The sequence below is a fragment of the Amblyomma mixtum genome, chromosome 3, assembly GCF_055824585.1.
Source record: "Amblyomma mixtum isolate Tamu chromosome 3, ASM5582458v1, whole genome shotgun sequence".
NCBI lineage: Eukaryota > Metazoa > Arthropoda > Arachnida > Ixodida > Ixodidae > Amblyomma > Amblyomma mixtum.
In genome coordinates, this window is record NC_143014.1 from 193,626,709 (window position 1) to 193,649,459 (window position 22,751).

Consider the following 22,751-nt stretch of genomic DNA (forward strand, 5'->3'; position numbering starts at 1 on the left):
TGTTGCGCGCTCATCGCCGACGACGTCAAAGCTTACGTTGCCGCGGCCGAGCATGAAGAGGTATGTTCGCGTTGTGGGAAGGAAGCCGCGCTTGGTTCGGGGGAACGCAGCTTAATTGGCAACGGCGTGATCAGGTTATGAAGCGATCGACCGTGAATGTGTTCTTCGTTGTACTCTGTGAACCAGACGCGACTGGCAATGCTGATTTGTCTCGGTACTGGCGTTGTGCGGCAGCTCGATGTTTTCTGCTCGCTGTATGCGTTCACATCGCCGTGTTGGCTTGCTGTGTAGAGGTGACCTTGTCCCATTCACAAATCAAAAAATAATGCATCTTGTTTATCCCTGGTTGCGTGCATTTTTGTATGAGGGGCGTCGCTTGCCATACGTACAGAGATGTAAAGACGTAGGCGCAGGATTAGGCTGGGTTCGTCAATAGGAGAGGGGCGGGGCAGGCCACAGGCGGTCAAACGTTTCGCCAGCACTACTCCGACCTGAGCAGATATGTGCCCCTTCCACACAGCTGCGGGAGGGAGCACGGACCCTTTCCACCTTTTCGCACAGGCCAGTGGATATGGGGTAAATGTATATTCTGTCATCATTTATTTACTCACGTTGTTGTTCTGCAGCGCCTAGAACGAATTTTAGCAAGAGATATATGAAAATACGCACATCAGAAATGGCCTTGAGAAAATAGACAAATGAGTAAAGGGATGATGGGACGCGGAAAAGCGAAGCGCGGGGCAACCCAGGTAGCACTGAAACATTACAACAATGTTGCTTTTTTGTTTCGGTCAAATCTTAATTCTTTGTTCTTATTGTCATTTTTTTATAACGCTTCGTAAATGTTACACATAAATGTTCGAATGGCCTTCCGTAACCTGAATTAGGCATTGAAGTAATATGAATGCAACATTCTCCAAAACTGCAAAGTAGACCTGCCAGGCCCGTTAGTTGTGAAGGTACACACAACTTAACGGTTTGAATGAGGGCGGCACTTGAGCTCCACAATACAGCACAGCATGCAACACACTCACCTTCGAATGGGGTGAGGGGTGTCCTATGAGTGATTGTGGCGAATGGGTAATGAGATTTATTGGCAACTAAGTCTAAGAGATTTAGTTGCAAAGTACTGCTAGTCAGAGATCATTACTGTAAAAACAGTGGGAAGCGTTCTGGGACACAATGCTTTAAATATATTTGTAATGTTGTTTGTGGTTGGGATTTAAACATTTTAATAACATTTAGGACTCAGTACTAGAACAATGTCTAGTTTGAACCTTAGACCAGTGCCTACTACATATAACATTATTTGCTAACTCTTAACATTATAACAACAATTAGAACCGAATGAGCACAATATGCTTACTTAGAATGTTAAACTAATGTTTAGCCGCCGCGGTGGCTCAGCGGTTATGGTGCTCGGCTGCTGACCCGAAAGACGCGGGTTCGATCCCGGCCGCGGCGGCTGGAATTTCTTTGGAGGAGAAATTCTAGAGGCCCGTGTACTGTGCGATGTCAGTGCACGTTAAAGAACCCCAGGTGGTCGAAATTTCCGGAGCCCTTCACTACGGCGTCTCTCATAGCCTCAGTCGCTTTGGGACGTTAAACCCCATAAACCAAACCAAACCTAAACTAATGTTTACGATATAACATATAACGTCATTTGTTAACTTTTAATATTAATGTAGCGTTTGAATGCAACATATAACGTTACTGTAACTTACACAACACTTTTATAACATTATTCTGATGTCAAGTGCTTCCTGGGAAAGGGAGTGAGCGAATGAAGCAGCTGAACTATGTTCACGGAATGATTTTGGAAAGGTGCTGCTGGCAGAGACTGGACAGTCTTACGGACTTCCAGGCTGTCGACCATTACCCGCACACCGTGAAGCGCACTTTGGCGCCACCGTTATAAGCCTGCTGTCGGCATAGTGGCCGGACCGACGGGCTCCTCGCGTCTAATTCGCCATGGCATGCACCGACATTTCCCGCCTGACTGCGTCGCTCGCAAAATAAAAAAGCACACCCTCGCGCACAACAGCCGGAGGCCTCTTCTTGGACTCCCATGATGATGGCGGACAGGGCTGCAAGTGCATGCTGTGTCGAAACGGCTCCATCGTCGATGACCTTTGCGACTCGGACAATATCTTTATTGCCGCAGGCAGGAGAGCGCAGTCGACGCAGAAAAACATCGCGGCGGCCAACTGTGGTTGTGTGCGTACTACGTCCCCTGCGTTTGATTCGCAGCTGCGGTGATTCGCACGACGCGCGAGGTACGCCGTGGGAACTTTTATCACGGCCCGGGTGCGGGGCAGCGCCAAGGGCCGTAGGGAAATGGCTGCAGAGTCGCAGAGTGGAAACGGCCGCCCGAGCTGTGTGCGTGGCCTCCGGATCGATGCGAAGCGGCCCTCCAGGTGCGGAGTAGGCGCGCATGTCGGTCGGCTGCCCAAGGACGACGCCCCTGTTGCACCCTGGCGAGAAATGTAACCCTTTTGCAGGCATTCCAGCCCGCGCGCCGAGCAGCCCGGCAAACCGGCCTCCGCGCGGCGTTCGGGACGCGACCGGCACCCCTCCACGCGGAGACGCCTCGCGTGGGAGCCGCCGCGGTTTGCTGCGACCCTTCTCGGCGAACATTGTAGTGCTGCCCCGAGACACCGTGCGCTTGAGAGTGCGTGCACGTGCGGGCTGAGCCTAGCTCAGCTCTGAAGGGCACAGCACCGCAGCTGGTGGCAAGTGCTTGCGCAGATCGGCTTCCCGGAGCGTTTGAGCCTGTTTCTAGGAAAACACAGCGCTTAGGTGTATGTCACGTGTACGGGATAATCGGGGCAGCGGCAGCGACCCTAGCGTGTGCCGCGATTTCTTCATGTGCGCTGTTCTCAAGAAGGCGCTCCTGGGCAAATACTTCCAGCCGTCTGAGTGTCTGTACTCGCTTTCCAACCTCCTAAAAGTGACCTTACTCTCCGCCGCAAACTTTTCCGGAAGATTACCAGTTAAGTTTCTTCTCCGGATCGTCGTCGGAATGGCCGGTTCGTCTATGATCGTACGTGGTTAGCAGTTCGAAGGGCACTTCGCGCCTTCGTCCACTCGTCCGGCGACACGTTTCCGGTTGGGGCAGCCACTCCAAACTTCTTGACAGACAAAACTTATTTATTGAAGACTAGACCAAAAATAAAGGCAATAGGAGAAAAAGTCGGTTAAAAGAAAGGCTATCTAAAAGCGGCCGATATTGGGACTCGGCGCGCTCCTTTCGCTCTTTGTTTGCAGCGGGTTTTAATACCTTCGATAACTGGCTGGAGCTTTATTAGATCTGCTCTCGCCCAATTTCAACCAATACTGCTGCAATGGCACTATACATACAAGTGGGCGGAGCCCAGTGCTAGCCAGAGCCCGACTCTAGGGGCGCCAGTAAAGTCCACTGCTTAGCTAGACAGTCGGGGGTTTAAGAAGTCGCCGACCTCACTGACCCCCACCCCTTGAGAGCTAATCTCTTTTCAATGGGAAACGGTCGTCAGCCCCTTGGTCCCCGTTTCCCGCGGCCTTGGACAGCGTCCGAAGCGCACGACGCGCTGTCATCATTGTCAACCCCTTCCGACTTCAGACGGACCGACGGACACGGTAGGGGGGAAATGAGCTACTGGCGCCGTAGGCTTCTAGCTTAACATTACCCCTCGTATCGGCACGTCTGTCGTTGGCGACGGTGACTTGCTTCCATGTGCTCACAGCGCTCTGTAATTCAGACGGTGTGTATACATCTTTCCAACCTGTGCGTCGCCATATTGCTCACTGTAATCGGATACAACTCAAGAACGAAGCGGAAGATGCCCCCAGCCCATGGCGTCGACCGATTTTCAAGACGCCAAGGTTAATCCCATTAAGCCGTAGTTAATCCCCTTCCATCTGCAACCCCCTGCGATGTCACGCCGTCAGGTCTGATAGGATCAAGCAGGACGTCATGAGAATCGGTCGCCGCCATTGCCTTTGAGGGGCATTTGCCGCGTCGTTCTTGACTTGTATTCGACTGCTGTGTGTGACTGCGCTGAGTGCACACAGCACCTTAGCGAGCAATATGGCAGCCATTTTTTAGACCTTCCTTGCACGTAACGTCACTGGCGCTGTGGCAGAGCACCCGGCATAGCTTCCACAGTGCAGACCAGAGCAGCTAGGTGCCGATAAGCAGATTAGAAACACGTGCAGCTTTTCGCTGTGCTCCTGGTCTATAATATGGCGGTCACTGCGACGGAGCGCTGAATTGCACTCGCTGTTTGCAACATGAGCGCCATTATTTGAACACCTGCTTGCCTTTCAGAGTGTTTTGCTATGACATCTCCTGGACGGGCGTCGCTTGGCGAGGCACTGAACGTAATCTGGCGTTGCTGAGCGCTCTGATGATGCAATATACTACCCCAGGTGGTCGAAATTTCCGGAGCCCTCCACTACGGCGTCTCTCATAGCCTTAGTCGCTTTGGGACGTTAAACCCCATAAACCAAACCAAACCATATATATATAGCTGGTTTAGCTGGGTTTTTTTTTGATTGAATACTTGCCCCGACAGCGTGTGTCCAGAGAGCCCGAAAGCGTCCCGTTCAGGTTAGCGTTCCCTTTGTACAGCCGGCCACATCTCTAGCTGGCGTGCGCGACGGCCGCTTTTTCTGCGCTTCTGCGCTTTGTGACGAAGCAAACTTGGGAAAAGCTAAGCAGGGGTTTAGTGAGCCTCTGCTTAAATTTGATATCTTAGCAAGTTTGCGCCGTCATAAGCTGCAGGAGCACGGAAAACGCGGCCGTCGCGCACGCCAGCTAAAGATTTGGCCGGCTGTACATTTACGAGCGATCCAATTCAGCCGGCGAAACTCAGCAGCTGAGTTCTCCATACGCACACACACACACACACACAGAGCGCAATGATTATTTACAGTGGCTTCCTTTTCAGACGATGAACCGAGTATACGTTAACTTGCGCGCAAAATCGTCGGGTATACAAGCGGTTTTGAGTTACGGCTTTGCAGTCTGGCGACAGAGAAGTTGGGACCAAAATCATTTCTAGAGCATAAAAAGTGGGCCTAACGCGTCCTCCAGGGGAGGCGCTTTCTGTACACAATGCATAAGGCTCTGGCGCATTGCTTTTATGCGCTGCTTTGCTTTGGGAAAGACGACTGCTAACGTTTCACTTGCTGGATTGGGAACGCGCGTGGTATTCGCGTCTCTGTTGAACATTGCGTCCAAGTGGCGGGTGTTGCAGTGAGAAAAATAGCTGCAAATGCAACGCTGTCGCTTTATAGCTTTTGTGTCCAACTAGTCGCTGCGAATTCAGGCAGTTACTGCGACTTTGGCGAATACAGCGCGGGTTGTGAACCCACTGGAACAAAAGAGTACAGACCGCCGCTTCCCTTGCGAAGCAGGCCTGCAAGGCAACTGCAGCGTCCTCCGCACCACAGGGAACCGTTTTGCGCAGTGGGAGAGGCGTACTTGTGGTCAGCTCTTGGAGGCACCTACAAGAGAGTGAGGAGAATGCCACGTTTCGTGATGCGCTTTTGCGTCCTCAAGCATGTTGTAATCGATCCTGATGTGCGCTGCCTGGAAAATGTTGCCTGTCTTGGGAGTGAACAGTCCGGATTATAAAGTTTTCGCTGCTCTTATGTTATAGCTCTAGAGAATATCGCGGGTTCGAGTTGTCGTTTATGGTATTCCCGGCCCTTCAAAAATCGGAAGGGCCCCTCTCCCGAGCACCGCAGTGGCAAAGAGCGTTGGCCTTCGCGAAAACCATCTTCCGGATGAGGCCGGCCCATCTCCGACGGGGAGCAAACTCCCGCACCCAGGGTTAATTCACCACAGCACTGCAAGCACGGACAGTGGAAGGAAAAGGCACGACAAGTTTTTCGAGTACTGCGGTCTGGGAGAAAAGCGTGGCTGAAGTCGGGTGGGTTTGGAGGCCATCTCGTCCCGGCGCACTCAGCGAAGAGTTACTCTTACTGATGATGATAGTGAATTTTTATGGCGCAAAGGCATCTGCGGCCAAAGAGCGCCATGGCACAAGGTGTTTTCATATTGCTCAAAGTAGGGTCAAGGACCCATTTCCCAAGCATTTCACCCCAAATGAGCCGAGCACCAGGCCAGGGGAAGCTTGCACCCCTTGTATCCCCGGTGGGTACACGGAGGCACTAGAGATCGAAGCCCGCACCTCTCGCATGCGAGGCGAATGCTCAACCACTAGGCCACCGCTGCAGTGCGGTGAGGGGGAAAAGGGGTGCTTATGGGGCTTTACCCCCCCCCCCCCCCCTCCCCCCCGAAATTTTTTCGAACTGTCACGCACGGCCGACCAAAACAACCACCGGCGCCGGAAGTCATTCTGGATTTTGTCGCCTACGGTGTCTTTTTCAGACTAGAAAAGACATTTTGGCGCGAACATTGCTAACTCGGGTTGGATTTCGTGGACACGCCCATGCACCTAGGGTCACGTAACGCAAGGAGCCCCATCCTAGTACAAACTTTCAAGGGCCTATCGATGGCAAGCGGGCTCGCCGGGGCACCTCGCGGTGGCCGCGGAGTCTACGGAGCCACGCATTTCAATTCCGAAACTTAATGGGTATAAAGTTCCCATAAACTTTTGACGCGAAAGCTGCACTGAAATTTCAAAAGTAGTGCTTTAGATTTTCAAATCGGGAACTTTAACTTATTTATTATTCTTATATTTTGCTTATTTTTGTATATTTTGCAGCACTCCTCGTTTATACATGTGCTCGCTGTTGCGACTAAAATTTCGGTGCAATTACTCGCAATACATGACCGGTGACAGCTGCTGCTGCGCAGTACTCTGAACAAAGGACAGCGTCATTGAGATTTTCCCCTGGCCGTCGCATATGTACAAAAATGTAAAGGTTCTTGAACGACAAAGATTCATTAAAATATTTGTCCTCTAGTTGCTCATTTTGATGACCTTTACGTTTTCATATTAGCGGCATGCACTGCTTTGCCAGTTTTTCACTGATATAGTTCTAGACTTCGTGTGTTATTTTCTTTACTTATTAAATACCAAAAACATGGAAGCATTGGTATCAATTATGTCTGCCACGATTTTTAAGGCATACGAATACATTCTTTTATTTAAAAAAATACATATTTCACTTGTCGAGACAGTGGGTTGCGTTATCTAATACACAATGGCATTGTAAATGGCAATGCACTTATTATTCTTGCGTTTAATCTCTCTACAAATTCTACGAGGAGGCCGCGCTGCAACAAGAGCTCGCGTGCGACAGTCATGAAGTGTTGCGACATCTGGGCAGTTTTTGGGGAGTTGAAACGACGTACGCGAAAATTTGGAGACACCCAAATGATGATGGAATAGCCGTTTACGGAACGTCTTCTGCCAAGGGAATTCGTGATACTCCTTGCTCAAATAAAAGATGGTCGCGTCGTACGCAGCCGAGATGAAGTCTCGAAAATGGCCACGGGAAAGGCAACGTGTTCGTATTCACGAGTAGTATAGTCTTAGCGCGGTCTCCTGACGTTTTGGGGACCACATGGAACGGAAGTTCCTCTAGGAAAAGGACATTGTCGAAGGCAAGATGGTGGCAATGATAAGCCAACTTGGCGTAACCAACGACCGTTCGAGCAGAGGGCCCCCGCAAAGCGAACCCGACGAGCCGTAGCCACGGGCCACGAACTGAAATAACATTGGGCCTCAGTCAAAAAATTGCTGAGAAAAAAAAAATGTTCCATGAGCGCCTATCGAGCAGCCCGGGAACTGACAAGCACTGGTCTGCAAGATTTGGTGCTTTATTGGCCGCTAATAACCTTTACTGCAAGATTCAAGGTGAATGTCAAACGACTACCGTCAACTTCGATTTCACACCTGAGTTACACTCTTATACAAAAATATTATTGACTGCATTGATGAGCACAGCAGGCCACTATCATTTCGACTGGTTCAGATACCGAGATTCACCATCCCCCAAATAAGCTTAAATTTTTGCAAAACACGCTCCACTCGGCGCGACATATCACTCGTGGCGCAGTATCGTGCAGCACACGTATACGTTGCTTTATGCAGCACAAGAATTTGTGATTTACTGGCTACAGTTTGCCTCTTATAACGATATGCAATGTTCGCTAGCCGTGCAAAAAAATGTTCTAAATAATCCGATGGGGCTTCTTAGTAAAAAAATTCAGGGGGCACTTTGACTGTCTAAAGTGCGTAGAGGCGAAAGCGTTTTCCGCACCACTTTGACTGCCTCTGTGGCACTGGTGACGTCACCACTGGATGACGTCACATATAATTAATGACTAATTACGAACTAATGACAATTACTGGTTAATGGTCAATTAGTGATTAATGACTAAATATTAATTAATTGCTCATTAATGCCGCTTAAGCCTCGCCTTTAGAAGTGGAACGCGACAGCGTGTTGTTGCGCTGCCAGGGAGTCCACGGAACGCCACCACCCGTTCGGCGCAATGCTTGCCCTTTGGACGAAACGCTTTTTGAGGAAAGGAAATGGCGCAGTAATTCTCTGTCATCTCGGTGGACACCTTAACCGCACCGTACAGGAAGGGAGGAAGTGGGAGTGAAAGAAGAAAGAGAAAGAGGGGCCTTAATGAAGAAAATTAAAATTGTATTTTAGGAAAGAAAATTACGCAGTAACTGTCTCGCATATCTCGCTGGACACCCGTCAAAAGCGTGACACCTCTGCTGACAACCTTCTGTCGACAACGATGAGGCGTTAAAGGCTTTCGCCTTAAAACCTGGTCTCGAGGTGTCATGAAGCTCGCGCTTAGTGGGCCCGCAACTGGCAGCAGCTATAGACACCTGTAGCATAGCCTCATTCTAGGCGCCTCAGCGGCTACCGGCACTGTGGGCAATCCCTCGACGCAGCGACGCCTACTCGAGCGTCACACGACGGCTGCGGGAGCAACTGCATGAATTGCGTCACAATATACGCTATCTACACAGCGGCGGCGGCGGCTTGGCACAGGGCTCTTTTCCACTGCCTGCGCCTTTGTATGGCCTCCACGTTTAACCGACGTCGCGTCATGGCGAAGCTTCTCGCAAATTCCACCGAAGCCGAGAACAAAATCGTCGCGCTCGCTAGCTGGCCGCCGCCACGACCGTGTGAACCGCGCGAGTGCTCTGGGAACAAGAAGGGGGGAGGTCCCTGTGTATCTTTTCTTTGCGCCTTATTTTTCTTGGCATGTTGCCACGCCGCGAGTACATGAGAAAAAGTGCTCTGCAGCATCGCGCTGCAGTGTAAGAGGGGCGAATAGGAAAAAGGCTCCGTGTATTTTGTTGAAGACTAGCCGGAGGTACTTCCCCTTACACGTGAACTCAGGCAGAAGGGAACAGTGCGAGGGTAAGGATCGATGGTAGTCGAGAAGACTGGCTAAGGCATTCGTTTCACGTACCGCACTCGCTCCCACACAAAGTTCAAGCGAATTGAATCGTCGGCTGTGAGCACTTTTCTCACGCTTCGTACCGCAGTTTTGCTTGCCTTATACGACAAGAGCGGCGGCGATGTTTACCTTGTATGTGCGCTCCGATTTCGTGTAAATAAGTTGAAACTTCTGATAGCCGCGCTTATTTGAAGGGTATCGTGTTAGCACGTAGTCCGCGCCTCCATTCGAGTTGTCTGCGATCAACGCACAGGCGTATTTTGGGCCGCCTCCTGATCACTCTGGACAGGAAATAGCTCCACGACCGCTAAACTCTTGTACGGTTACCGTATTCCTCGACACCTGGATAAAGGTTCGCGTTCCTACTCCCGAAAAAGGCGAGTGCACACAGGCACACAGACACGTAGAGACAGTGAGGAGGACCGTAAGAGCTCTGTGAGACCGCGTACAAACGTTGCGGTTTGTATTTCGGTACATGATAAGCTCTAAGGCTACCCGCAGCATGACCCTCACTGTAGACCTTAGCGCTGATAGTGTCCAGGACTAGATACGCAGATTACAGGGCACTCTTACCTCGGCAGCGCTCTCTGACATTGCACCTGTCAGCTTGGAAGGAACACCAGGGAAAGCTAAGCTTTTGGAACATGTGGTCGCCTTCACACGATCGCCGACTGTTCAGAGTAGCCTATCGTCAGCAGCTTCGTACCTGGCTGCTGACGATTCAGTGCGGAGAAGACGTCTGCACGTCTTTACTATTTGGAAAGACTTCTCACAAGCCTGGCTGTACGCTGTAATTTGAAGCGGTGCATTGCGAAGTGCAATTAATTCGGCCATTTGCACTTCAAAATGGCAGCAAGGCGACGTGACCGATGAGCGACTCAACTGCATAGCTACTTTGAGGAAGGCCCAGGACGTATGTTCTGTAGGTGTTGTTGCAAGGAGACAACTTCGTATTATTATCGTACCGTTTATGTCATAGCCTCGCAGTAAGCTGCCCCGAGAGGCCTGCCCAGTGGAATTAAGCAACCGCGGCGCTTTCAACGCAACTCCTGACGGCGCGCGCAGCGAGTGAAGTTTGGCTTCCCTTTTTTTCGGGAGCTCGGGCGTCAGTGGGAGCAGTATTTACTGGCACGAACGACGCGGACAGATGAGTGTCGAGCGATTAATAACACTGGGCTCCACCCTCGCGCGCCCTCCTCCATGATCGCGCGCGGCGCACGCACGCACTCACGTGGGAGGAGGTCCATTTATCGGCGAAGTTCCCGACCGCACACACAATGCGACCGCCATGCGAACAAAGAAAGAGAACGTATATATATACATACAACATGGGCGCTCCCTCTCTCCTCGTTACCCTTCCGATGTGACGTTTTCGTGACGTCGCTCGCCCATGATGTCACTCCGGGAGGCAGGGCAGATATAACCACAGGCGGAGCGCGCGGACGGCATTCGGAGTTTCCGCTTGGAGCTTTCCCCAGACTGAGTGCCGCCGCTCGCTTCTCCGGCCGGGCGCTGCTTCGCCTCCCCTGCGCGCACGTGTTTGACGCTACCCCGGCCCACACCGCCCCACGATGCTGCTGCTCCTGCGGCCGGCTCCTCTCGCCAGGTACGTGAGGACGCAACGATGGCTACTCTTCATCACCGAACGCGCGCCGTCGATCCTCGAGGCTTGTGTTGGGTGGCTGTGCCCGCGGTTCGGACCCGGTTCGGTGGCTGTGGACGTGTGTGCTACTAAGTTGCGCGCTAGTCCTGCCATCCTTCATTCGTGTTGTTGTTGTTTTTTGTCATATTTGTTCCACACTGAAGTGCTGCATTTCGTGTTGACAGATTGCGCATCCGTCATCGTACATGGATCGAGTTGCTCGTGCTCGTTGAATTCTGCCCTACGACAGCGCGAATTGTGTTCTTGTTTTGTTTATTCCCATTTCCAGTTGACTTCCAATGCCTCAAGCAGAACCGCTGCATTTCAGATGGGATTATAAGTCTAATTTCCTGCAGCCTGTTTTTATTTGCGCATATATTTGCTTTTCGTTTGCCCGACTCCACCGTTGCTGTAAATTTAAATACTGTAAATTTAAGTAGTAGATTTCACTAACCTGACCAGTCAGTCTTGTTTATGCAAGAAGGAACATACCGGCAGTGCTGTTGGTAACAACATTCGTACGCTCGGCGCATCAGTGACAGCCGGTTCGTGAGAGTCCGTATATCGGGTATTTCACCTTTATGATGCTCTGCACTTTTAAAAAAAGTTCTTTTTTTTTATTTCGAAGAGCGCTTTTTTCGCATTGTCAGTCGTTTAGCGCGTCAGAATACAGCTGAGACATGCTTACTAGTAGGCTGTTTAACTAATACTGCATAGTTAACTTTTTATCTATTACTGTCGAACTCCTTATTTATTGGGAGGTGTGTACCGCACCGTAAGTGACATCAGTTACGTACACTGGAGGGGTCGCTTTGCCTGCAAGCTTTTCGAAAGCTCATCTGTTTTTTAACGCAATGTTGGCAGAATTTGTTGGGCCACAGCGCCGAGGGTAACTGTGTTTTAGAAATAAAACTGATATGGAAATTACGGTGGGCTTACACGCCCCTCAATAAATAAAGGGACTAACAGTAATAGTTAAAAAGTAAACTATTTAGTATTATTAGTTAACCAACCTACTATAGTTGCACGCGACCTCTCTCAGCGACTGACTGCCCCGACTACTCCGCGCGGCTGCAAGTGACTCGAAGCGGCGCTGCAGCTGCGTGAGTGTAGTCGGGGCAGTTCACAAAGCTGATGCCGTTGTAACTCTGATTGGAAAAAGCGAGCACCGGCTCCGAGGAAGAGCCGGTGCCGGGACAGCCAGCTGGAATGTATACGCTGTCCCGGAGTTATCACCTCTCACCTGCAGTGCAGCGGCTCTGAATCCATTACAAGATTTCTGAGCAACCTCAAGTACACGGGCTGTACCTAAGGCCTCAGGTACAGCCACGTATACGATGTGGAATGGAATTTTGAGCATCCGCCTCATATGCGTGAGGGGCGGGGTTCCACCGGTAGCACCGAAACGTTAGGACGATGCCTCTTCTTTTTTTTTTTTTGGTCAAACGTTAATACATTGTTTATAATTTACTTTTTTTTTCGGAAGTTTATGAACCGTTACAATAAACGTTGCAATAACATTTAAATAACATATATGCACTTTCGCAGAAATGGCAAGTTAACACTGCAAGGGCCAGTGAGGACGACACTTAAGCAATGCAGTATAGCTAATGCATGGTACTCATACGCTCACCTTCAAGCTTTTACAGCCAGCCAGGAAGGGTGTCCTATTAGTGGTAGTGATGAATTGGTAATAAGCAAAGTTTTCTGATGAAGGTTTGGGGTTCTGTAGACAATCCATGGTAGGTACCATCTAAGAGATTTATGGTAAAATTCTTCTAGTTGAGTGACATAACAGTGCAAAAAGTTATAGAACACAGTGCTTGAAATATCATAAACCATAAAATATGCATGGGTAGGCAAATGAATAATTAACATAAATTTTAATTTGAACCTTAAACTAATGTTAATAACACAACAATATTGCGTTATTTGTTATTCTTTAACATTATAATAACATTTAGAGTACAGCATCAGCATAATGTTTAATTGAAACATTCAACTTATGTTTACAATACAACATATAACGTCGTTATTTGTTAATCTTTAACATTAGCGTAACGTCACTATGAGACATGTAACGATTCTGCAACTTAAAAAAAAAATTGTAATATTGTGATGTGTCCGCGCAGACTTCCTCTGTTGATTTAACCAGTGAATGAAACGCTCGCTATATCTTCAAAACACACTGAACTGCATTTTCATTTAATGCAATATTTGAAAAATAGTCACAACACGGCTCAGATATTCGAAGGACTATTTGTTGCCTTACATGGCCCTGATTGGACGACAGAGCTCTACTTTTCACAGTCCTGCAAACAACTTGTGAGATAAAGTATAAGCTCAGGTACTCGTTGTAGCGTTCTTGCGAAAATAAACTGTGTTAGAGCAGTTTAACCTAATAGGTTAAGCCTGAAGTGATCACCTTTGAGTCGCGTTAGACTGTACAAGCTTTCGCATGGCCCAATGCTTGGCTTCTATGGGGTGAAATGCTGGGAAAATTAGACTTTACCCCATGTTGGGCCATCATCATTTCTCCTTTCCCTCTCCCTGCATAAAGAGGATCGCGTGAAAAATTGTACGCAGACATAATGACATCAAGTTGCACCGAAACATTACAACAATGTTACATTTTTGTTTCGGTGAAACATTGTTTGAATGTTCTTAATGTCCTTTTTTCTAACGTTTTTGTAATGCTAGGAATAAACATTGGAATAATTTTTTTTAACATTAATCAAACACTTAAATAACATAAATGTAACATCCTTGAAAATGGTAAAGCAACCCTGCAGCATGTATGGCCCGCCAGTTGCGAAGGTACACGGATTAATCAACGCTCTGCAACACCGTGCTCTGCAAGGAACAGCAATGAGGACGACACTTCAGCTCCACAATGCAGCACAACATAAGCAGCTCATACACTCACCTCTGAACGGATGCCATGGAGTAAAGATTATATACCCATTTCTGAGCGGTGTCCCACGAGTGGTAGTGGCGAGCGGGTGATAAGCAGTTTTCTAACAAAATAATGGGGTTGTGAGCACATTTTATGGTGGGCACAATCTATGAGATTTAGTTGCAAAGTACTGCTAGTTGAAAAGCATGTTCACTGTAAGAACAGTGAGAAAAGTTATAGGGCCCATGTCGTGAAATATATCTGCAGTGTTGTCTTATAATTATGATTCGAACGTTATAATAATGCCTAGAAAACTGTATTAAAACAGTGTTTACTTGTAACGCTGAACAAACGTTTTGGACACAACATATAACGTTATATGTTAATTTTTAGCGTTAATGTAACGTTCGAATATAACATCAAATGTTACTGCAACTTCCATAACATTTCTATAACATTATTCTAAAGTTTGGTGCTATCTGCGACGTTTTGTCGAACACGGCGAGAATTTAATATTTCTTGTTTTTTTTTATTTTGTTTGTGCAAAACCATCCATGTCCAAAGAACACTGACCGCGTGATAAGAATACTTTCCACGTGAATTGTTTGACTTTCGAGGTTTATGCACAGTGCCATGTACTTCACGTACCCCTCTCTCTTCTTGTCCAATAATATTTTAGCGAGGATTATGCTCAGCAAGAGTACATTAGATTGAATATCGCTTTATTATCACTAAATGAAGCGAAACGGATATGGAAATATATGTCCGCTGATAATGCTCACTGAACCATATGAATGCACGGGTAACTACTTTGCTGTGCGGTGACTAAATAATTGCGACCGCGTAAAGTTGCTTTCCTTGTACTTCATTGCGTACGCTCTCAAACGCGCGTGGTACGGGTCCGATCCCCAAGTCCCCGTTTAACGTAACCATGCCAAGCGGGACGTCACGCTGAGGACGTAAAAAAAAAAAAAAAAAAGGTGAGGGAGGGGATCTAACCATTCGCTGCCCTATGCAGCCCCTTCCCCGTCTCCCTCATCCTTTTTCTTTCCTGCCCCGTAAACCACCATTCACATTGCAACGAAATTATTGCTCCAAACACACCTATATAGCGCCTAACTGAAAACGAGCCTGGAGGGTGAGGTATTATAAATACAGCGTATGCCATAGCTATCTGTTTTTAGACGGCGCCCTGTGTCGGACCTTAAATTTGCTGTTGTAATGATTATTTATCGTATTTTTTTCTTGTCTGATCGCAGTGTTTATGAGAGTTGGGGCAGATTTTGTGCTCGTGACATTAAGAAGCAGTCAGGGGGTGAGGCGAATTTCTTCAGCGGACGAAACGCACAGCCGCACTCGCCAGCTGCGCGCATTATTCTATTCCAAGTGAAAGCGAGTGCATGGTGCATGGCACACTAAGGTGTGTCGAAATCTTTCCGTAGTACTGACCCTCAAAATAAGAAATTTGAAAAAGAACAAAACGCGCATGGTTATGTAAATCTTAAACGTTATCTTGAGACATTCCGTATGCTTCTACGCGAGCTGCGCCAGTAAGAAAAGTGGCCTAGCAGACGACAGCTGCTGCAATATATCTGACTTTCAACATACCGCGTATTAAACACAGAAGCGCATAAATAATTGTATGCTGTTTTTTACGTTGACTTGTAGTGTGCACCGCACTGTCACGGAATAAAGTTAATGGTCAATGCGTGCCTGCGGTCACGTGAGTGCTAATGTCAATAGCGTTGTTGTCATGGCTATCATGGCGCGCTGGGAGTCTTTACATCTGTAGCATTGCCTGCTTGTTGTAATGGTTCAAGGCTACTTATTGGTGAAACTGGCCGCATTTCGCTGACACTAGTCAACCCCTGCAGTGTCTGTTGTTCCCGTGCTTCGTAATGTATTGTTTTCATGTTTCCTGAGGCGGCCTCGCGACAATTCGATGTCAAGCTCTGCGAGGGTGTCACTTCGACGCTTACAAAAATGCGGGCTTCAATATGTGAGTTACGCTGCGAGCGAGTGGCCTTCTTATTTTATTAATCCAACCGCATAAACGCCCATTCCTGTGTTCATTCAAGCTGCTTGTGTCTTCCCTTAGAAGCCTGACACCACTGAGATCAGCTTGTGTTGGGTTCCCTGGGCACGTTACGAGATTTCAGGGTCAATTAAAATGTTCATGTTTTGCTTCATTGCATCTGCGTGCGCCTATTGCCCACATTCACCTTAAACTTTCTATTTTGTTCTCTCTCTTTGCAGTTCTTGGACGTTCTCCTTGTGAGTGTTTTAAAAATGGCAAGGGAAAGTTTCTGCACCATGACAGCTATTCCGGTTGGATTATTCTCTAGGTGAGCTGCTGCTTTTGTTTTTAATAGTTGGTGACACATATTTTAGAGGGTGGGTTTTGCCTGTCAGCTTGATTGTTTGATTCTTTGTGTGCTTAAAGCGTGTTTTATAAGAGCCTTGACTCGATAAAGTAATTGACAAAGTAAGCTTATATTGGGGCCATGGTTGCTGTCTGGCAATTTTCAGCAAGGCTGTAGAGGCATGGAGCAAGTTTAGTGGGAAAGCTGGGAGCCTAACTCAACAAGATCTCTTCCCATTGTTTCACACTTTGGAGATCTACCCAACTGAATCACAAGGTAACTATTTGCTTCCTGAAGCCTGATCCCCTCCTTTTTCTGTTTTTTTTTTGCTGTTTTTCAGCGCTCTGTTTAGTACCCATGCAGCATCTCCTCCTTTTTATTTATGTGCTTTTTGTAAGTTAATTTGCCATGGAAGTGGACTGAAAGCGGAGTCCTGTAAATATCTATGCAAAGGTAAGCAACAGCACTCATGCTAGTGCCCGAGTCAAGGGCTCTGCTGTCTATCCCTTTGCCTGCTTCCCCCTTCTTTTGATCTTAGTTTTCTGTTAAATGTGCTTTTTGTCTTGTATTGTCTTGTTGCTGGTTTGTTTGCTCTTCCATTTCCTTGGGCATGGTTTTCTGCCAATTTTACATGAGCATCTTCAGTCACCACTCTTGATCCAGTGCAGAAGAGTGTTTGTGACTAACGGCATGCTTTTGATTGGTTTTGCATCACATAGCTGTCAGAGAAGTACCGTTGGTGCAGGGCAGCACAACAGTCAGCCACATTTTATTAGTTAGCATACATCTCTGTTCTTTTTGTGCCAAAAGTTCTTTTTAGTTCATTCTCTCTGTGCCAAGTTTTTCGCGAGCAACACTAGCAGCTTTTGTCTCTACTGAATCGTGGCAAGGCATCCTGCAGCATAGGCAGCTCGCACAGAAATCACAGTAGCCATCACGTTCACGTAGCAGTAAACAGTTGCGTACTTTTCTAATAAGCCACTTGATGTTACCATAGTGCTGTGGAAGCCAGGAGTGCTAGTCTATTGGGATGTCCACGATATCATGTGTTGTCTATTAGGCTTTTAAAGCACCTTATTGGCTTTCCTTTACCTATCTTGTGATCTCAGCTTTGACCCTTTCAGTGCTCTTGGTTGTAATAATTTTCCACTGCATTCACCTTAACATGAGGAAGTGTTGGGAACGGGAATCTGTCCATGCCATTCAAAGTGCTACTTGCATTTATGTAGTCCACTCTGCTGTGTGGGAAAAGCTGAAGTAGTTACCAAAGGCTCTGTTCATGTATTTAACTATCTTTCCTTCTCTCTCTAAATTCATAGTCTTTCACCTGTCATTATCAGTGATGTACCACCACCACTATGTATTTCATATGTATCTCTCTCTCTCTCTCCCTTTTTCTTTTTTGCAGTTCATGAAATGTGGCAATGTTCTCATACCCATAACAACAGTTTTACTGTGGGAAGTTTCTGTTTCTTCGCTTCAGAAATGAAATATGCGCACGAAAAACGGTAAGCATGATGCCGGTGACTTTGACATTGGAATGAGTCATTCACAGCATCATTTGTAATTCAGCTAATGAGTTCTTAGCGAAACAACAAGCTAGTGATTTTAAAAATCAGTAAATAAAAGCTGTACGGTTCCACTTTAAAATTTTAACTGTTCTTTTTGGTTTACTCCGCAGGCTGCCTAGGTCTCAACCTCTCTCAAAGCCTGCAAAGGATGTGCGCAAACTTCTCATGAAAAGGAGGTCAGAATCTGGTGAGTGTAACATTTCAGTTCTTTACGACGATTTTTTTTAAATGTATGACTGGTCTGAAGATGTGCACAGTTTATTATGTATCAAATTTTGTCCAATATATCTGATCTGGATCATTGCACTAGTAGAAAGGTCATTGTGAGCATATGTTTACAACAAAACCTCTGTGGCTGTGTTCCTTTGGCTGCTGTATTCCAAAAGGTCTATTTGTACATATTAAAACGTTTGTTTCTTCATGCTCACAATTCATTGTCTAATGACTGACCGAAAATGAAGCCTACTCTGTTGTCTGGCCTTTCTTCGTGATAAACAGTATCTTAACGTTCATAATTGAATAGATAGGTGGGCAGTTAGTTTGTTATTTAAGGTTTACATTCTTGTTTGGTGCACTCAACTACAGCCATGATGGGCTGTGCAGCTGCAGTTAGCTTTTTGCTTCCTTTTGGCATTTGTTTTGGAGAGCTAATTTCTTGTTTCTTTTTATCTCCCTTGCACCATGCTCCAGTGGAAAGTTCATATGATGGTGAGTGTTTCACCTCCACTTAAATATGAACGTCATTGTACATTTAACTTCAATATTATTCAGTTTCAGTATTAGTCATCTTGGTAACAATGTCTTTTTTTTTTGTTTCACTTAGTTTTTCTGGGTGGTTCCTGTAATCCGACCACGTGGAGAAAAGATGTTGCTATCCCAAAACTCAAATCATATGGCATCTCATACTACAACCCAGTGAGTACAAATCGTTGCTGGTAGCTGCGTTGGGATTGTGCGTATTTTTATCACCTCTTAGCATGCAAGCTCACTGTTCTATCTCCAGCAGGTGACTCAGTGGATACCTGAACTGATCGAACTTGAGAACCAAGCAAAAGAGGTGTGTAGTTTAGTTTTCTACATCTGGGTGTATTTTGATCTTACCTGTTACATATGTTGCTGGTTGCTGCATTGATTCTGTTATACAGACAGGACTGGTATTGGTTTAAATATTATATCAGTGCTTCATTTTTCTTGCCATTCCAGAATGCTAAAGTCATGATGTTTGTTATTGACAACCAGACAAGATCAGTTGCTTCTATGATAGAGTCTGCCCACATAGCTGGTACGTGTGCCTTCTTTGTGTGATTGCAGTTTTATCTTTAAAGCTGTCTCTTTCATTCTTCTTTTCATAGTGTTGTTTATTATGGAAACTGTGTTCTGTAAAGGGTTTGTGTTGGCAAAGAAACTATTCTCAAGGCCATATCTGCGATGCTTTAATGTGTATGATGTGTGCCAAATGAGCCCTACACTGAGTGAAGTTAAGCTATTTGCAACTTGAACTCTTTGCGACATGTGGCTTTCCTTGTTTCTACAGTCTTGAAGGAGTAATGAAATGAGCTAGTTGTCTGCAAGCTTTTGCATATCATGTTGTGTCCCATGCCAGTTGGGGCTTGTGCTTTTGGGTGTCTGGAACTTTCCACACCATGTGGAATTCCTGCATGCATACTTTAGATCTCTGTGAACACAAGTGATATGTTGTTGCTACTGCGATTTGCATTAGGGGACTGTGTAACTGATGCCAGAATTTAAATGTCTTTGCATTTGCCGGGCTCAACAAGATTGTAGGGAGAGCACACAAAAATTGTGCTACGAGAAGTGAGAATTTCTGTGATTGCCTGTTGGCTCGATTTGGAAGGATTTCTTTCCGCCTGTTGTTTGTTGAATTGGAAAAGACTCTGCACATTGTTGGTAGTTTGTATGCTGAGACTACCAGATGTTTGCAGTAGCCCACATTTTGGTGTGTAACTACATTCCTACAAAACTTGTATAACAGTGCTGTTGCTAATACTTTAACTTTTTTTACACATACACGTACGCCTGCACACATGTGAATGCATGTAACAATGTTTTCATGCTGAGCAGCAGCACAAATGTTTATTGTGAGCTTTTTCTGAAGTCTTTAATGCACCTGGTTTGCTCTTGGAGGGAAGAGTTAAAGGAAGTTTTTGGGTGAATGCCTAATCAGCTGAATCAATATTTTTTGGTCCCACTGAGTTGTTAGCCGTGACTGATATATTTTTGTTATAAGTATTTTGCATCTCTTTGTATAACTATTTGTGATGCATATGGGTTGCTCATTTTCAGAACAGCAGAGGTAGTTTCCCTAGTGGAGATATCGTACTTAACTAATACCTCCACTATGGAGCACCAGCTAGCTCCCATTCGTGCCTTTTTAGTAGTTTCCCTATACCCTAGTGTTGCTTGCTGCTTTGCATGCCATTAAAGGAGAGGCTGCTTTTTTATGCAGGAACCCGGCGCAAGCTGATTCTGATCCTCAATGAACAGTTGCCGGCAGGCAGTCTGGTTCTGGGTGAACCCATCTCAGAAAAGGAGTATGAAGACCTGCGACAAGGTCGTAACTACCTGCGCGATCTGGTGGAGATGCGTGGCATCCCTGTCTTTCAAGGCATATCCGATGCCCTGGAGGTGACCAACCGCTGCCTCAAAGAGGACCTCTGGCCTCAGGACATCAGCTGTCACACGAACCGTGTCCAAGTGCCACACCTTCCTCTGGGCGATAAGTACCTGTGAGCCTGCTACTCAGTTCACTTGTTCATTCATGCTGCTGAAAAGTTGGAAACTTTCCTTCTGAAAGCACACTAGATTAAAGCTTCTAAGCACTTTGAGCTTATTAACAGGGAGGCTGTCTTCAGCATTGTAGCGAATTAAAACAATGAAGCAGTGATTATATCGGTTCTTCCATGCCTTGCATTTTATATACGCAACTTTGATGTCACAGCCACCCTTTGGCTGTTGAAATCGAAACAGTATCAGAGAGAAATTCGATTATAAATTATTTAGCGGTCATAGGCGAATACCACGTGGTAATCCATGTAATACAAATACCTTGACAATCATTACAAAGAAAACACGTACCGAAAAATTAGGTGTCTATACTCCTTTAATGGAAATACCTTAGCAACCTTCATTTTGCTTATGACGTTTTGTAAAGTAACTCAGGTGATGATTTGCAGTAGAGGATTCAGAACCTTGTTAGGCAAAGTACAACAGTGATTCTAAAAATTCATATGAAGAAAGCAAAAGTAATGTTCTGCAGTCTGGGAAGGAAACAACACTTTATGATAGGTGAGGAGGTATTGAAAGTCAGAAGAGAGAATAGGTTTATCTAGGCCATGTAACTGCAGACCTGGGCTATGAGAAGGAAATAACCTGGAGAATGAAAATGGTTTTCTTTGCACTTTACTGGTAAAGTGCTGTTCATAATGTGTTATAATTGTACCCTGCCTGTCCTCATGTATGGGGGTTAAGACTTAAAGGCTTGAAAATAGATTTCAGACAGCATGCCACGCTATGGAAAAGAAAGTAACGGATGTTGCATTAAGGTACAGGAAGTGAGTAGTGTAGGTTTGACAAAAAACGCATGTAGCGTGCTGAAAAGATACTGTATTTTCGTGCATATACCTGCCCCTGTATATAACCGGCAGCCTTAATTTCGACCAAGGCAATAGAAAAAAAAAAAAAAAAAAAAACTCTCCTCATATGACTCGTGCACTTACCTAAAGGAAGTACACCTAGATAATTTTGGAACTGTGCAGACAGCGATTGTATTGCTGTCGAAAGGAGATAATTTCGAGCAGCTCGCTTCACATTATTCCATGACCGCTATCATTGCCATCCTCTGAGGCTTTGTCACCACTGTCAAAGATCTCATCATCATCATGCAGATGGTTTTTAGTTGTGCATTTCCTGAAGCTTTTATGTACCATGTTGGTCGAGACTGCCGTCCACGTATTGATGATCCACTGGCAAAACAGTGTGATATCTGGCCTTCGGACACATCCCACCGGTGTAAGGACATGAAGTCCGCCAAGCATCCATTTAGCTTATAGCTCTTTGTTGGCCCATTGTCGCCTTGAAATCGTCGGGTGAAGGTGTTGATTTTGGATGCTGTATGTGACACCACGCATTGCCATGCAGCCAAATTACCCCTAAATCTGCATATAACCTGCACCCCATGTTTTTGATCGCATTTTTTCAATTTTTGATGTGGCTTATATGCGAGAAACAGTAATCAGTTGTCTCCTGGATGGACATAATGGATACTAAGCAAGCGAAAACAGTTTTTGTCACACTAAACGGTATTGATACAAAAATGCATTGAAAGGTATTATTCCAGCAGAGCTTTTGTTTTACTTGCAGGAAGGTTCAAGAGGCATTTGAGAGCTTCTGTTCAGATGACGGCAAAATGCACTCAAGAGATGTAAGTACTGTAAACTAGATATCTGCTGAATTTTTACCTTTGCAATGGATTACTGGCTCCGCTCCTTCCTGGCTCAGGCTTTCATTTACATGGTGTCTCAGAGGTGCATGCTACTCAGCTTTGAAAGCTGGAGCAGTGGTATCAGTTTTGGTACCTGGCATTGCCAGGTGATCCTGAAGGTTAATATTCTGTTGGCATCACATGCAAGAAGTGCATTTTTGTATGGGCTGTCACTCATGGAAAATGCCTCTTGCAAGTGTGTGTTGTTGCCTGAACCAGCTCTTTATAGACATGAGACTTTATTTTCCTAGCTTGCATATATTTCGGCACATTAAGGCAGGCATGCATTGCCAGTGATCCTTCATAATACAGTCAAACCCACTTATAACAATACCGGTTATAACAATATATCGGATATAACAATGGTCAGTTGTGGCACCGTCAGCTTTT

The 22,751-nt window shown here is 46.3% G+C and overlaps 1 protein-coding gene across 15 annotated transcripts in view; it reads left to right on the forward strand.

Annotated features, from left to right (window-relative positions):
• raw (NDT-like domain-containing protein raw) overlaps positions 1–22,751 on the forward strand; it is a 255,811-nt gene that overhangs the window by 221,499 nt on the left and 11,561 nt on the right. For 3 of the 15 annotated variants that reach the window (XM_089582333.1, XM_089582324.1, XM_089582331.1), the window contains exons 2-11: positions 16,183–16,271; positions 16,456–16,565; positions 17,698–17,797; positions 17,971–18,047; positions 18,551–18,568; positions 18,684–18,775; positions 18,864–18,917; positions 19,064–19,142; positions 20,328–20,607; positions 22,241–22,301. In XM_089582333.1, the coding sequence (XP_089438459.1) occupies positions 16,216–16,271; positions 16,456–16,565; positions 17,698–17,797; positions 17,971–18,047; positions 18,551–18,568; positions 18,684–18,775; positions 18,864–18,917; positions 19,064–19,142; positions 20,328–20,607; positions 22,241–22,301 (927 nt within the window). In that variant the 5' untranslated portion in view covers positions 16,183–16,215. Of the gene's footprint in view, positions 1–10,824; positions 10,995–15,655; positions 15,926–16,182; positions 16,272–16,455; positions 16,566–16,629; positions 16,743–17,697; positions 17,798–17,970; positions 18,048–18,550; positions 18,569–18,683; positions 18,776–18,863; positions 18,918–19,063; positions 19,143–20,327; positions 20,608–22,240; positions 22,302–22,751 lie in introns of those variants that run through there. The other 12 variants (XM_089582330.1, XM_089582323.1, XM_089582328.1 and 9 more) reach the window with 9 other exon arrangements.